Here is a 15,992-nt window from a genome sequence, read left to right as displayed (position 1 = left end):
GTCCTCTGTGAATGCAACTTGATGTCTACCACCTCCTCCTCCTACAGCTCCACTGACAGACAAACAGGAACAGCCCATTGGGGCTGTGAAATGACACCACTACTACAAAATGCCAGATTTGCTTCTTAAGCTGCCAGTTACCTAATCCTGTCTTAGACAATATGTTAATTTCCTGGCTGCAATGTCTTAGTGCTTAGTGCTAAGAACTGGAGATGGAAAAACTTAAAAATGCACAGCTGTACCATTTGCAACTTGAGTAAGGATTGTTTTCTTCAGGTTCTGCAAAACTATATATTCAAACTATATATTCACCCAAGAGGAAAAGCAAGCAGGCTGTAGAAAATAATTCAATTTTATTGAACTTCAACCTGTTGTACCATCCGTGTTTCTCTCAAGCAACTCAAATTACTATTTCCCCTCTGTGCTTACTTACAGACACAGTGCTTTCCCCACTAATATTTCCCATGGTTTGACAGTAGAGTAAAAGAGCAACTCTTTTGTTATTTTGGACAGAGACATGCCAAATATAAAACATGAAGCAGCAATATTTGGCAGCTTTATAATGGGGGTTGGACTCGATGGCCCTTGTGGTCTCTTCCAACTCTATGATTCTATGATTCTACAAGATGGGCAAAGGTCCAAATTCCGAGGATGCTTTAAATGCTGCAGTCTGCCTTGAAAATATTTCCCCTGGCTAAGCACCATTTATAATTAAGCCATCCAGCTGTGCATATTGCTAGTAGGTGGATCAGTGAGCACAGATGACTCAACAATTCCTATTGCAGAAAGTCAGAATTAGATGTTCCACAATCTAACTCTGTAAGCAGGAAGAAGGAATGAAAATACATATGAAGCGGGTTTTGGTTTGGGCCAAACTATATCCAAGTGCTTAAAAAGGTAAAGGGATCCCTGACCATTAGGTCCAGTCGTGGCCGACTCTGAGGTTGTGGCGCTCATCTCGCTTTATTGGCTGAGGGAGCCGGCATACAGCTTCCGGGTCATGTGGCCAGCATGACTAAGCCGCTTCTGGCAAACCAGAGCAGTGCACGGAAACGGCGTTTACCTTCCCGCCGGAGCGATACCTATTTATCTACTTGCACTTTGACGTGCTTTTGAACTGCTAGGTTGGCAGGAGCAGGGACTGAGCAACGGGAGCTCACCCCGTTGTGGGGATTCGAACCGCCAACCTTCTGATTGGCAAGTCCTAGGCTCTGTGGTTTAACCCACAGTGCCACCCACGTCCCATCTAAGTGCTTATTAGGTCTCTAATACGAAACCAATTTCCCACCAGGAAACAACACAAACAGGTGTTTGCTCCAACTTGAAAGGGCATAAAATTCTGCCTGAGTCCTTGACCTAGTCATGGAGAAGAACAGCTGAAACAGCAGTAGAGAATGTAGGTATTTCAAAGGAGAAACTCACAGGTCAGAATTTCAGCTTGTTTTGAACTGTTTCTATAGATAAACTAGGAAGAGAAAGCTAGCCAGTGGTTTTGCAGTATGAAACAAGCACTGCCAATGTTGATCACTTTTTATCATTAATACAGAGACTGGTTTTCCAACAAAGTTTTTTGGAGTTCTAGAGAAGTGTACAGGAAAAAAGAACAAAATCTAAAATATACTCAGATTTCAATTTCATAAAAGCCTGCGTATTAGGCACTGAAAAAGGACTAGTGTAAAATAAAATGTGATGAATGCATGGGACTCTAAAAATTAGAAGGGAAGAAATATATTAGAACACCCATAGACTACTATTGATATGGAATGGCATGCCTAGGTTTCTATAATTTATCAAATTTATTATATGACTACGGCAGGTGATTCTGTAGCAATGTGCAATTTAGAACAAAAACCCTGCATACGTATGTATTAATTCATCTTTCCATTTCCAGGGTGGCATGAAAAGGTAAACACAAACCCAGAATTAAAGAGATACATAAAACAGCAACACCACATCATACAATCTTCTCTGGTTCCCACTTCCTTGAATACACCACAGAAGGAAAATCGGGTCTTTATTCAAACAAGTGAACTTCCAGAGGGGTCACAGTGTTAGCCTCTCACAGCAAGAGCAACAAGAGTATTATGTGGCACTTTTAAGGCACACAAGACGGTTTTATGAATGGAAAAGATAACCAAAGCAGATTACCAGGCATGAGATCCCTAGTACTCCTCTAATTCTTTCTTAACCCAGGCAACTAGTCAACATGGTAAATGGTGTCATCCTTTCAAGGGCAAAGTGGGCTTCTATAGTCATACAGTAGCTGCATCTACATGCAATGCCAAAAGCACAGTTTAGTGTCCTGTGGATGAGCTGCTATGAGCACAACCTAAGTATAGAGATTGCATACATTATACTCCTGACACACTCTCTCACGTGTTCGGAAGACTAGGCTTTGTATGAGTTTAGTTTCACTTGTTATGCTTGAACCAGGGATCCTAGTTTAGAATGAACTCTGGCAAATTTAACATGGCAGCTTCATAAACCATGGTTTGAAGTTACTAGAGTTGGTTTTTGCAATAAAACCAGGCTGGATCAGGCCAAAGTTTCTTCTAGTCCAGCACTTTGTGCAACAGAGCTCTCCCTACCCACAACTGGTATTCAGAGGTATACTGCTTCAGACAATCACAAGCCAAGCTTCAGTAAAAGTGAAACAAACACTGCCAAACTCCTCCTCCCAAATGTATGGGAGGAGTGCTAAACCAGGGTTTAACATTACATGCTCAGAAATTAGCCAGATTAGTCAGCTACCCCACTGAGTTAGATAAATGCAGCTATTTCAATGCTCACGTTTCTGAATACCTTATTGCCGTACTATTTACTGATTTTTAAAGATAAACTTTCAAGGTTTATACTTCAATATCTTGAAGAAGTCAAAGTGCTCTTGAAAACGCTATTTCGTTTAAGGCCCAAGTATCCCATTAATGCTTTTGTATTACCCATACTATGAGATGAATGCCTTGGAGCTTCCACTAATGGAAACATTTTTCATCGCAGGTAAGAACTTTCTTAGTCATGCATAGCAGAATCTAAATCTTTTAGGTTTCCCCAGAGCTTGATTATTTATTAGAATTCTAGAACTAACCTGAGCCTCCTTTTGCCAGGTACTTGTCCCTTGCATAAATGACAGAATCCAGCATTGACTCAAAGAGAAGGAAATAGCCCTGGGAAAATGAGAGGAAGGAGAGAAAAAAGCACCACAATGAAAAGGAGATAATGCTACATATCAATTTAATCAGGTTCCATGTTTGAATACATTTTTCAGTTTAAAATTTGTTTTTCAAAGCACAAGTACTGGAGGACCCTTTGAAAGTTATTCTGTTCTCCACTCTATTGCAGATGCCTGCTGTAATTTAACAATTACTTCCAGAAGCGCTTTAACAGTTAGTGCTGTGCAATACACAGTGTTGTGAAATAAATTCCCACTACTATTGCCATTAGTGTAGGTTTCCCCATCCACATTCCAAACTGCAATAAAATTGTAGGTCTCTGAAGAGATTACCTGCCTTTGCAGAACAGAGGCTCAGTATATGTTCCTCTTGTTCCCCCCAAAGTGGCAAGTCAGAGGACTGTGAGTGTGCACAATGTTTATGCTGTCAGAAAGTATTACCTGCTACATAGAGGAAACACTAGCCCTCAGCTAGTGTAAGAACAGCCCTGCTGGATGAGACCAAAGGCTCATCTAGTCCAGCATTCTGTTCTTACAGTGGCCAACCAGATCGCCTGTGGGAAGCCTGGAAGCAGGACCTGGGTGCAACGGTGCTCTTCCCACAAGTTATTCCCGACAACTGAGCTAGCATTCAGAGGCATAGCGGCTCTAAAAGTGGAGACGGAACACAGCCATTAGTAGGCATGAATTTGTCTAATCCTCTTTTAAAGCCATTGGGCAACCACCGCCTCTCGTGGAAGCAAACTCCATAGTTTCACTATACACTGAATATTCAGATAATCAGCATCATTGAATGTCCCAGAGTTGTAGGATCATGGGAGAAAAAGAAAAAGTTATCCCTATCTACTTTCTCTATGCCAGGCATCATCTTAAATTCCTCTGATCATGTCTCCTGTGTCTCCCCCCCCCCCAACATTTTTTCTTTAAACGAAAGAGCCCCGAATGTTGTAGGGGAGTTATTCAAACTGCTTCTTGATCATTTTGGTTGCCCTTTTTTAAACCCTTTTCAGCTCTACAGTACTCACCCAGTGCAGCAATAAAACTGCTTGCACATTGGCAAGGCTAAGCAGGAGTTGGTATGGTATTATATTGGATGGGAGATGGCGTGTTGAGATTCCTGCATTGCAGGGAGTTGGACTAGATGACCCCCAAGATCCCTGCCAAGTCTATTATTCTATGATTTTCAGGTGAGGTGATCAGAACTTATTTACACCATAGGTTTGTGTAATGGCATTGGTCTTGGCTATTTTATTTTCAATCCCTTTCCTAATGATCCAGATCTAAATCTTCATGAAGCTATCCTCTTCATTTCCAAGGTCTCATTCCTGGTCAGTCACCATCAGTTCATACTATGTGAGCATATATGCAAAATTAGGATTTTTGACCAAATGTGCATCACTTTATCCAACCCAGCAAGAATGTACACAAGCGCAAATGATCTTTAATTGGTTAAATGACTGTTTATGACTATTGCATTGAGAGATCTTTTGTTGCTTGTTTGTTTTGGGGTGGTTTTTTTTTAATTGATTCTGACTTTTATTGTTATAATCTATGGCAGGGGTAATGAACCGCCAGCTCTCCCACCACATATATTTTTGGCCTCTCAGATCACCTACTGATCTTCTTTACCCACTAGCCTAAAACCACTACTGGCTGCAACACAATGTTTTTATGCTGTCAGGTGCTGTATGAAAAGGTGAGTCAAACTACAGCTATTCTGGTTTTCAATAAACATTGTGTTCTCTCACTGGCATTTGGTCCTGCAAGTTTTACTTCTCATGAAATATCACATCCTTGCATCTCACTAACAAACTATCCCTCATATTGAATCAAGTCATTTATTACTAACCTCTGAATGCATTGCTCTATGTGTGGTGCTCATCTCTGGTATAATTTAGAATGTAATTTCACAGGCTGCTGCCTCACCTGTAGGGGTGCCATCTGGAAAGAGAATTATACCTGACATTTTCTCCTATGATACTCAGGCACTCTCCTGATTCTACACTGACAAGGTTCAGGATTTTTTAAAAAATAAAAACCTCGCATTAGCACCTTCAAAATTAATTACAGCAAAGGCTTCTGTACTGAACAGATATGTGAGCAGAATATTAATGACTTAGGTGAGCAGCAAAACCATGGCATGCAATTGACATGTTCACTCTGGGTGATATTCAACTCATTCCTATTCCAGTAGAGCCAATGAAATCTATGGATGTAAGTTATGAAGTATGACTTAGCAGAATATCATCCAATCAGATGAACTAAAAAGAGGAAATCATTTTCTCTTTATAGAAGCACACTATTGTAAGCAATAAAAAGGATTGTTTGAGGCGTATTCCTGTAGTTATAAATTGTTCTACATCAAGAAGCAGGAAAATTTAAATCAAATTAGACTGTCCTGGCTGGTGGAAAAAAGGTTACTGTGCCCAATTTGACTTTTAAATAGAATTGGGAGGGGGTCTTTTTGTCAAGGAAGGAAAGCCTCTTGCTTCAAATGAAAGCTCATATCATAAAAGACACAATAGGCAAAATTGAAGTAGGCTATAACAATTTACAAGAAATCACATCTCTCAAAAGAAACTGGTTACACCCGACATTATCAGAAGCTGAAATATATTGAAGGTCATCATTTTAACACTGTCTATATAAGAAATCCACATCCCAAGGACTGTTTAGTTCAAATCAGTTTCAATTAGTTTTAACCTACTCCTCCTGCTTATCTGTTCCAAGTTCAGGGATGGGGAACCCATGGCCCTCTAGGTAGTTACTGGAAACCAACTCCCTTAATTCCTGACCACTGATATACTGGGTTGGGGCTGATGGGAGTTGGAGTCCAACAACTTTAGGTTCCCCACCTCCATCCTAGTTGAAACAATGCTGCAGTGATAACAAAAGCCATGGGGGAAACATATGCCACTCTTAAAGCAAGAGTGGTCGTCCTGCGCCCATCCAGATGATGTTGAACTAATTCCCATCTGCCCTGGCTATTAGCTGAAGGGATAGGTTAGTCATCTCCATCTTAAAAGACAGCAACTGCCTCAAAGGCCACATACACCCTGAGGAAACAAAGATGCAGTTGGTGGCTATTTGGACCTCCAGGACCAGAGGTATAAAGTTTTTGAATGCTTGGTTGCTGGAAGTAACAGTGGTAGAGCCCTATTTGCCCTTCTCCTTGTGGGCTTCCCACTGGCATCTGTTTGCACTTTATGGGAAATAGGATGCTGGATAGTTATCCTCATCTGATCCAGCATCCCTTTGGTTATGTTCTTATGTCTTGTACAGTAGTTCTCGTTGTCAGGCGTACCAAGAGGATGGAGAAGTGCCACTGCCCATCCCTGTTGCTGCCTGGCACTGCCTACCCCTTTGCCATGGGAGAACTTGCTTGAGGAGGTCTACCTCAAATATGACAAAAGTCATGGACTCTGCCAACTCTATGCCCTCCTGAGAGATGCATCAAACATAGGTGCAAACTGTCCTAGATTCTACAACATGCTTCCAAAGGTAAAGTCTCCCCTTTCAAGACTAGCATGATAAAAAATTGGGGGGGGGGGGGTAGAATCAGCCCATTACCCTAAGGCATTCTGCTTGTTCTGCTATCTGCACTCATTATTTCCAGTAGGAATGTTTAAGGAATCTAGACATGGGGTGAAATGTGAAGCCTGTGCTGAAAAGCTTCCTCCCAGGTGTACATACACATGGAATCATCTCCCTCAACTGATAAAATGAATGTTCTGAAAAACTAGCACCAGCATATTGCACAGCCGTTCTCATTTCAGTTAACTACTGAATGTAGAATTACCCTAATTACTGTAAAACAGCATTACCTCTTAAAATTCTGTACCTCGAGGGAACAGAAGCACAATTCTGACTGCATACAAAGCAGCCTTGTTCACAAAGCCTGCTCACCTAAGATATATAGTCCACTGCTCCTGCAATATGAACGATACCCAAGACACATTTCTTAGCTTCCAACTAGCACAAAAATATTCGCATTGTGTGTAAACACTGACACATGCTTCTAAGCGCTTCTAAATGCCATTCTAGTGCACGAGTAAAGCCTTTGAAACTATTGCTACAATATTAGCCCCAATTATTTCATATCTGTTTTCCTAACAGTATTGTTGCCATGTATTCTAAAAGCAGCAGATTTTTAACATTATTGTTCATTTGCTAACATAGCTGCTTAACAGTACAATCCTTTGCGTGTAAAAAGTCCTATTTCCAACAGGACTAATTCCCAAATAATTGTGGAAAGGATTTCATCCAAAAAAGTTCATGTTGTATAGATTCTCACATACAGTACAAGCAACTTAAGATAATTAAAATACCTCTGTTAGCACTAAGATAGACAAAAAAACTATACCATAGTTTAGTGCTATGCAAGTCTTTCTTCCTTTCAAGGTTCCTGCACTCTTGCCAGTACAGTTTGGAAAAGTTCAGATTTTGCTTAGCTATGGCTTGTTGCTTCCTTCAAACCAGAAAACAAAGTTCAAAACCAACTGTGGTCAATTTCTGAAGAAGCCTGCTTCAAACCATGGGTTATGAGACCAATCACAGTGTTAAACAACGTTTTCTGGTTTGGAGGTAACAGGCTGTAGTTAGCTAAAAGTAATAGCAAAAGCTTCCAAACTTCTCCTCTCAGCCATGAGGGTAGAGAGAGTGCATGAACTAGAGAGGAGGATAGCGCTAAACCAACATTTAGCAGTACATCTGAACACAATCACTGAGATCTCGCCAGCAAACAAAGGATTTGTATTCAGGTACAAGTGTGCAATGGGAGTATTTAAGTAAAACAGAAAAGCTAGAATAGCACAGAAGTGAAACAGTTAATAATCAAATACATAAGCAGGTGTCTATTCCAGTCTAATGTTGTTACAACACAGAATCTTATGTTCAAAAAGCAGCCTTATTCCCTAAATTTCTGCAGGAAAGCTCTACTTTAAAACCTAACATCTTTTGAAAACACTGTGGAGTATATCAACACAGTGTCTTCAAAAGATGTTAGGTTTTAAAGTAGGTCACGTAGGTTTTTATTAGACTTCCATAAATTATGTATGGTATGAAAAATGGAATCAGCCTACAATATTTATCATCACAGGGCTGCTAGCCATCCAAGAAACATAAATACATTTGCTGGCAAGTGATTATTCATTCATTCACTTTTAAGTTTGAAGAAGGAAGCAAGTAGATCTTCTCCACCCCCCCCCCCAAAAAAATACTTCTGACCTTTTCATTATGATGCACCACTTCATTCCACTGTTTTGAAGAAGCATCTTCCTCAAATAAATGGATCAGAACATTGCCTGCTACCACAAGTCTCTCTATTTTTCCAAGGATATTTGGCTTTATGCAAGTCTCAAATTTCCATGCTGAAATACCATTAGAGAAGCAAGATCTGATGCCCAAATATATCTATAAAAATAGCAAGACTTCTTTTCTAACACTCACCAACTATTTCTATTTCTGAGAAGTTTTTCCAGATGTATACGCCATCACAATTATAATTACCAGGCTGTTCAAACAAGAAAGTTATATGAAACAACTATGGATGCAATTTGGTATCGATCTCACCCCAATCACAGCGCTTCTGTCCTGGTTTCTAGAGTTCCTTTTACACTGCATTACCCATTGTGTTATGGAAATGCAGCATGTCATGTTAATAGAAAGCTCTAGAACATGAATTTGTGTGTGGGTCCACAAAGCCACACTTCCTGGATTGTTTACACACACAAAATCACGCATAATTTGCATCAGTTTCTCAGGCTAATTTGTATAAGTAGAAGCTGAACACATATGAACAGACAATTAAAATATCGGCTGTTCATTAAGAACATAAGACTATTTTGCTGGATGAAGCCAGTGGCTTATCTGGTCCTGCATCCTAATTTCACAGTGACCAGGCAGGAGAAGAGCAGAAGAGTACTCGTGCCTCCTGGCATTCAAAAGCATTACTGCCTCCACAGTTATGCCCTCCCCTTGGCATATCCAGACATAATGCCAAAACATCTGACAATATATATAATTTAAACGCACAGTGACAAAGTTCACTAAAATCAGATCAAGTATTGCTGATAAAATCTAAGAGAACATATTTGTGCACTCACCATCCACTCGGATATGACAACATCCACTTTGTCAACGGGCAAATCAACTTCTTCAATTCTTCCTTTGATCAAAGAAATAGTATCTCCCAGTCCATTGAGTCTGCAAGCACAACGTTGAGAATGTTACACGCCTTCTGGTCAAGATTCACAAGTGCTCCAACAATAGCATTACCCTAACAGACCCACAAAATAACGATAAGGGGGGAAACGGCAGTAATGATGCTCAGGAATTTAGCAATGGACTTTTTACCATGTGAGATATCAAAATGATTTATTTTACACATAGCCAGTGACACAGGGCATCGCAGAAGTGAACAATGATACAGCACCTAGGGGGACTGTACATGCAAAACTATGAACCCAGTCTCTGCCCTCCATGTAAATTAAAGTATATTCATGGCGGCACTCAAGGCACTTTGGCCTCTGGTGACTGATTACTGATCAATGGGGATTGACCAACCTTCACTGCCAATCACTTCTCAGCTTAGGCAGACATTCCAGGAAATCCTCAGTTTGAACAATAAAATCATGGCCAACAGCCCTGGAACAAGCCAGGATATGAAAACAATTTAACAATGGCTTCATATCATGGCTTGCTCTGAAGCCATTAACCATAGTTTCCCAGTATGGATTGAATACTTCTGGGCTTGTTCACTCACGAACACAATAGGGAAAGTGTGGTGATTCAATGGGGGCATGGAAGGTGCACTCATATATCTCAACTTAAGCCAAGATAAGATCTTCTGAATGCATACTATGTATTCAAAATAGGTGGCTGTGACAGCTACTCTGAAAGTCTGTAACAAGACTCTTACAAATTGTTTTAATGTGAATTAGAGACAAATGAAACAATTTTACGATCAGCAGATGTAACCTTAGAGCAACTGTTCACTGGGTACTCCTAGAAATCATTCATCACTGTCATAAGATTAGTTCTTTTAATCCCACTTTTGCCCCTACCATGGCATGCAAATCAAACAACTCCAAAACTGTTGCGCTGACAGGTATTTTCATAATTATCTCAGATACAAAGTGTAGCAAGGTCTTCCTGTACTCCGTAATGAAGGAATAAAAAATTAGTCCAAATGGCAGTTTCTTAATGCAACAGCTGCCTGCAGCACCTCGGAAAAAGGATAAGCCTAGATAACTGCTCTTTGTAAAAACTGCAGTTCCATGATAGAGGTATTGCACACATCATGTAATGTGCTCAAACCCACCAATTTGAACAGGATCTGAAAAAATTAATTGCCTTAACTGCAATAGTAGTACTTTCTACATCTTGCACCTTTAGAGCTAGAAATACATGCAATCAGATGTCCATATATGAGCTTATTTGCCAAGGTCTTTACAATATCCCAAAGTGGGTTTAGAATACAAGCAATATAAAAAACAGGGTTGAAGTCTAATTGCAATGTTGTGAAAGGCAGCTGTTTTGCCACTTTAGGTGCAAATGTTGTTTTCCTTTCCTCATTAAGTGAGGAAAGGCACTAGAGTGAGCGCTAGAGGCACCTAAACATTGGGCCATGTCCCTGGATCCCATAATTTGCCGCCCATGACTTAATGGTGAATTTAAATAAAGGCTTTGCTGACAGTACAGAAAGTGAACTACGCAACAGCATCCCTTGCCAGTAAGCCAAGCAATGTACAGGGGACAATTAGTGTTACTTAAAAATATAAAGTGCTACACTCTTAAATGCAGATGGGCACCCAAAAATGGGTGCGTACATAGTGAAGAATATTAACGCAGGGAATTCAAGTTTCTAAAATTCTCTTACCTAATGATGTCCATAGCTTGATAGATAATTTCAGATTGGTCTACTCCTATCACCTTCTTTGCACCTGCTTTGGCAGCAAACATGGAAAGGATTCCAGTTCCACAACCAACATCCAGGACAATCTAACAGAAAAAAGAAAGAAAGAATTAGTGTGACAATACTTGGCAATGCTACAAGTATGGAGCCCCAAATCCTATTTGTGAAAGTGTGCAAGTTTCCAGTAAAAAGTAAATAAGAAACACAATGGATTAAATTCTCAGGAGAGCAAAGAATACAGTCATACCTTGAGTTACAGACGCTCCAGATTGTGTAGTTTTGGGTTGCGCACCGCGTCAAACCCGGAAGTACCAGAATGGGCTACTTCCGGGTTTTGGCGCTCGCGCAGAAGCGCTAAATCGTGCTTTGCGCATGTGCAGAAGCGCGGGTGCTGCGGGTTGCGAACGTGCCTCCCGTCCGGATCACGTTCGCAACCCGAGCATCCACTGTACACCTCATAGCAGATATAGAGAACCTGTATTCGTCCAAGTGGACTCCCAACTCCCATCAGCCCCAACCAGCATGGACAGCAGTCAGGGATAATGGGAATTTTAGTCTCCCAACATTCAGACATCTACAGGTTCTTCACTTCCTGCCACACAGGTCGTATGCAGCTATTGAAACAGGTCGCAAGCTATACTGAGAAATCTGAACACCTTGGCATTAAACAATATTCAAAAAACACATCTCAATGTCTCACAGGTTGAACCCACACAACCCCCAGGCAAATAATATACTTATGGTGCCTCTGAAATCTCGTTGCAATTCCAAAACATTCAAAATCAGCAATACCAGAACCACAGTGCAGCTAGGTAAGAATGGCTAGGTAAGAATGTTACTTGTCCAACATACTGGGACAGTACAATAAAGCATATCATTCCTATGATAAATTCAAGCCATCTATGTAGAATATGTGGTCCAATACTGAGTTAACATGACTATGTATAATACATATGTATGTGCATGTCCATACACAGGCCTAAATTCAACTAACCTGGCACATTAGGAGAAACCAGTGTAAGGGCTCCTGCTAGTGCAATGGGGTTTACTCCCTCCCATGTGCCTCCCCCAAAATATGCTCTGGAGAGCCAGAAGAACCCCCAGAATAACATGTAGGAGAGGGAGGATTGTTCTGCCTGGCAAAGGAGAAATGCTTGCGCTGATGAAACGATTAGAAGAGTGCAACACTAAATTCCTCCCACAGAACACCCACCTATATTCATTTGAAAACAAGTTGAGCTGGCGAGCATGGGGGGGGGGAATACAAGACAGATGCCCAGATAACCGGACACACAAGTGTTCAGCCACCAGATAATTATTCAGACTGCCAACATCTGATGGAGGGCTCTGACTGTATTCCAGTGGTGCCATTTACAGGTCTGTAATTAAAGGCCTGTCAGCTTTTTTTCATTATAGACCCTTCAGTGATTTTTTTTACCAGAGCGATTTCCAAGCTGAATAGCAAACGCTATGATGAGGTTTTTTTTTTTTTTAATAATCACAAAAAATCAGAGAGGAAGATCATTTGGGTTAGGCATAAAGCAGCAGTTTGCTTACAGCAGTGAACTTCCAAGTGTAGATTAAAGATCTGAAGAAGTACCTAGATATTTAGGTTAGGTATTATGACTGCAGCACTCTTAACTGTCTGGCTAGTTTATCTTCTTGCTTATATACTGCTTTGTTCTTTACACACTCCATTATAAATATAAATACAACATGTATCAATATACAGTGGTACCTCGGGTTACATACGCTTCAGGTTACAGCTTCCACTAACCCAGAAATAGTACCTCAGGTTAAGAACTTTGCTTCAGGATGAGAACAGAAATCGTGCTCCGGTGGCGCAGCGGCAGCAGGAGGCCTCATTAGCTAAAGTGGTACCTCAGGTTAAGAACAGTTTCAGGTTAAGAACGGACCTCCGGAACAAATTAAGTTCTTAACCTGAGGTACCACTGTATAGCACGGTATCTCATTCAATCCTTTATGTTTGTTTTTTTACAACAGCTAATGGTAGCTGATGATACACTGCCTCAAGAATCATGAGAATGATACTGCAACTGGATGCATCACCATGTAAAAGGTAAAGCAACCCATGTCATCTGTCAATCAAGTATATAAAGACTGGCTTTGGGGAGAAGTTTGTTGTTGAAAAGTTCAAAATTACATTCAATTTCATCCTATTAAATGCATGAAATCCCTGAACATTTAGCCTCACATTTCTGAATGCAAGGCTACCCTCAAATATGGTAATGTTAATCATTATTTATGTAGGGTCAGTGACAAAACATCAACAGGGTCTTGACAGAGAAACTGTTGTTCCAGGTTTTTGTTCTGACAGGTATCAAAAAACCCTCTCTCAACGCCCCCCCCCCCAAGGACAGTCCTTAAACCAATGGGTAGGCAAGCTGTTCTTCACACCTTTGGTCAGCCCCAAGATAGCTGGCACTGCTACTTCTATGTTTCTTAATTCACCTGAAATATATTCAGACTTACTCAGTATATATATTTTTTAATTATGGAAGTGGCAGATAAAGTAGAATGGGTGGCTGCTGGAACTGGTCTGCTTACTTCCTTCTGCCAATTTTACAACATTGGCAAAATTAAAATGCTTGCAGTTGGAGAAGGAAACATGAGATTGTCACTAGAAATCCACACAACTATGAGGATGAACCTTGCTCCCTCTCCAGCTCCGAGGCAGAGGACAGGAGTGGACTTCTCAAAGAGGCAAAGCACAAGACTGAGGACAACAAACTGCTCCCCATCCAAGGACTCTGGTTGCTTAACAAGGCCAGGCAAAAACTGTGAACGCAGAATAAATATGTTGTTGAAATGTTCCCAAATAAATTAACTTGCATTATGGGGGGGGGGGAATCAGGAATCTGTTCTTTAACGTATTTTAACCGGGGCATAGAAGTGTAGTGCCAATATGTGTCTGTATGGAATATATGGACAGGCGTTTCATTGAGGGCACGTCACTGACATTATATATGCTCTGCCAAGGGCCAATGAAGGAGACAATGGAAAAGGCCCAGCAGTGGGTCCCTGCTGTATGTGTTTAGGGGGAACAGATTGTGCCACGTATTTAGAGCATTCTTCTCTTTCATGCACTTATCCTTGTTCCTTGGTAGCACCATATAACAGCAGAATACAGTCCCCAGCAAAGACAGATAACAGCAACAATGGATTTTTATACACTGCCCAGGAAAGCCTAATTTATGTGGGTATCAGTCGTAAGAAAACAATGGAATCTGAACTATTTCCAGAACCCAATTCCTTAGGGATGGCCATGACGCCTTTATCATGCAAGATACAGGCTAGAAATTACCTTGAATTACTGTAAATAAGTGTATATGTGGCCTATTTCAGATGCCACTTAAAGAACAGTAGACAAGGAAAGGTTTAACAAAACGATGCCATCATAATTAATGAACACTCAAAGACAGCACACTGAACAATGACAATGCTGATCAGCAATTTCTCTTATCAGTGTTCTGCACCCTCCAGCAGTATAATAATACTCTCTGTGTAATAGAACCCAAGTACATTGAATCAAAGCCCTGTCAAAGCATCAGTCTCCCAATTCTAGAAAGAATGCAATCCAAGAGGCTTTTATTACCGCAGAGAGTCCCATACTGCAAGAACATTAAGAGCTTTAAAGCTCGCCCACTTACCTTATCTCTAAAGATGTGGGAGTTTTGATATATGAAGTCACGATAGCTTTCTGTGCGTACTTTATCCTATTTAAAATAAAAAAGATGTGTTCAGAGCACACATACAGTTTACTACAGTAGAATAAAATGCTTTTGTCACCTTTCCAATGTCCCCTACCGTATTCCATTTTTAAAAAACAAACAAACCAAGTTTTGGAATTTTCTAAGCAGAGACATGTTTAACGGTCCTTTTTAAAAAATAAATCAATCAGGAAGTAGCAAATTCATGTCTACCCTGTTATGACAGCATTGGCAAAGTTAGTGGGTATAAATGAAATACTGAAGTTTTGTTGTACCAAGATATAACCCGTCCCTTTTACTCATAAGGAAATATTTAATGTATGGTTCATATATATCTTCCCCCACATTGCTTCTTGAGTGCAGTCCAACACAAATCTTATTGAATATTAGTACCTGGGGTATGAATGATTGAAGTCATATTAAACGAGAAAAGTAATATACGGCTTCTATTTGTAAATAAGGCCACTGGTCAGCTCTAGGTAGCAAAGCATGCTGTTCTTGGAGAAATCTTATTTTCAGCAAATGCATATAAACCAAGAAAGGTACATAGCCAAGTGAATCTCAGAAGCTGTGCAAGTCACTCTACAAAATGCCAAGCTCAGAAAAAGCCTCCAGTGCCCACTCAGCGTGACTAGAGATATACTGGTGTTTTTCCAGTTCGCGCACCTGAATTGATGTAGTACATCGGTACGTGATCTGGCTATGTAGCTTGTCTCTGCAACCAACTAACATCACTCCTTTTAATATGCGTAGGCAGGGAGAAAGACTGCCAGCAAGCCATATGCTTTACTATCCCTGCAAATGGCTAGAGAACCAATCAGCCAAGCAAAGGTTTTTATTTTTAGCTCCTTATGACAGCGGTCAAAAAAAGAAGAGAAGGGAGTATAAAGTGCGCAGAGAACAGCTAAAAAAAGGCAAGAACCTTTGCTTGCATACAAATTGGACACTGCAGCACTGGATGCAATGCTAAAACGCTGAAAGTACAATTCTCTGCAGCAACCAATATTCCAGAGCATGAGTTTGTAAAAGCAAAATAACAACTAGAGCTAGACTACTATATCTGTAAGCTTCTGTAAATTTATAAATAAGAATTTGAGAATGCAACATGAAATGGTTGTTTATAGAGATTTTAACATATTGAAAAAACAAGCAACCTTTAGGTTACAAATCTTCTATG

The 15,992-nt window shown here is 40.4% G+C and overlaps 1 protein-coding gene across 1 annotated transcript in view; it reads right to left on the bottom strand.

Annotated features, from left to right (window-relative positions):
* PRMT3 (protein arginine methyltransferase 3) overlaps positions 1-15,992 on the bottom strand; it is a 58,059-nt gene that overhangs the window by 29,407 nt on the left and 12,660 nt on the right. Inside the window, exons 8-11 of the mRNA XM_082237526.1 lie at positions 14,756-14,821; positions 11,049-11,170; positions 9,274-9,373; positions 3,086-3,164 (exon numbers count right to left, since the gene is read on the bottom strand). Coding sequence (XP_082093652.1) covers positions 3,086-3,164; positions 9,274-9,373; positions 11,049-11,170; positions 14,756-14,821 — 367 coding nt within the window. The remainder of the gene's footprint in view (positions 1-3,085; positions 3,165-9,273; positions 9,374-11,048; positions 11,171-14,755; positions 14,822-15,992) is intronic.

Source organism: Podarcis vaucheri (genome assembly GCF_965113315.1).
Source record: "Podarcis vaucheri genome assembly, chromosome: 1".
In the NCBI taxonomy this organism is placed as follows: domain Eukaryota; kingdom Metazoa; phylum Chordata; class Lepidosauria; order Squamata; family Lacertidae; genus Podarcis; species Podarcis vaucheri.
The sequence above is the reverse complement of the archived record's forward strand: the minus strand, read 5'-3'. Positions and strand labels throughout refer to the sequence as shown.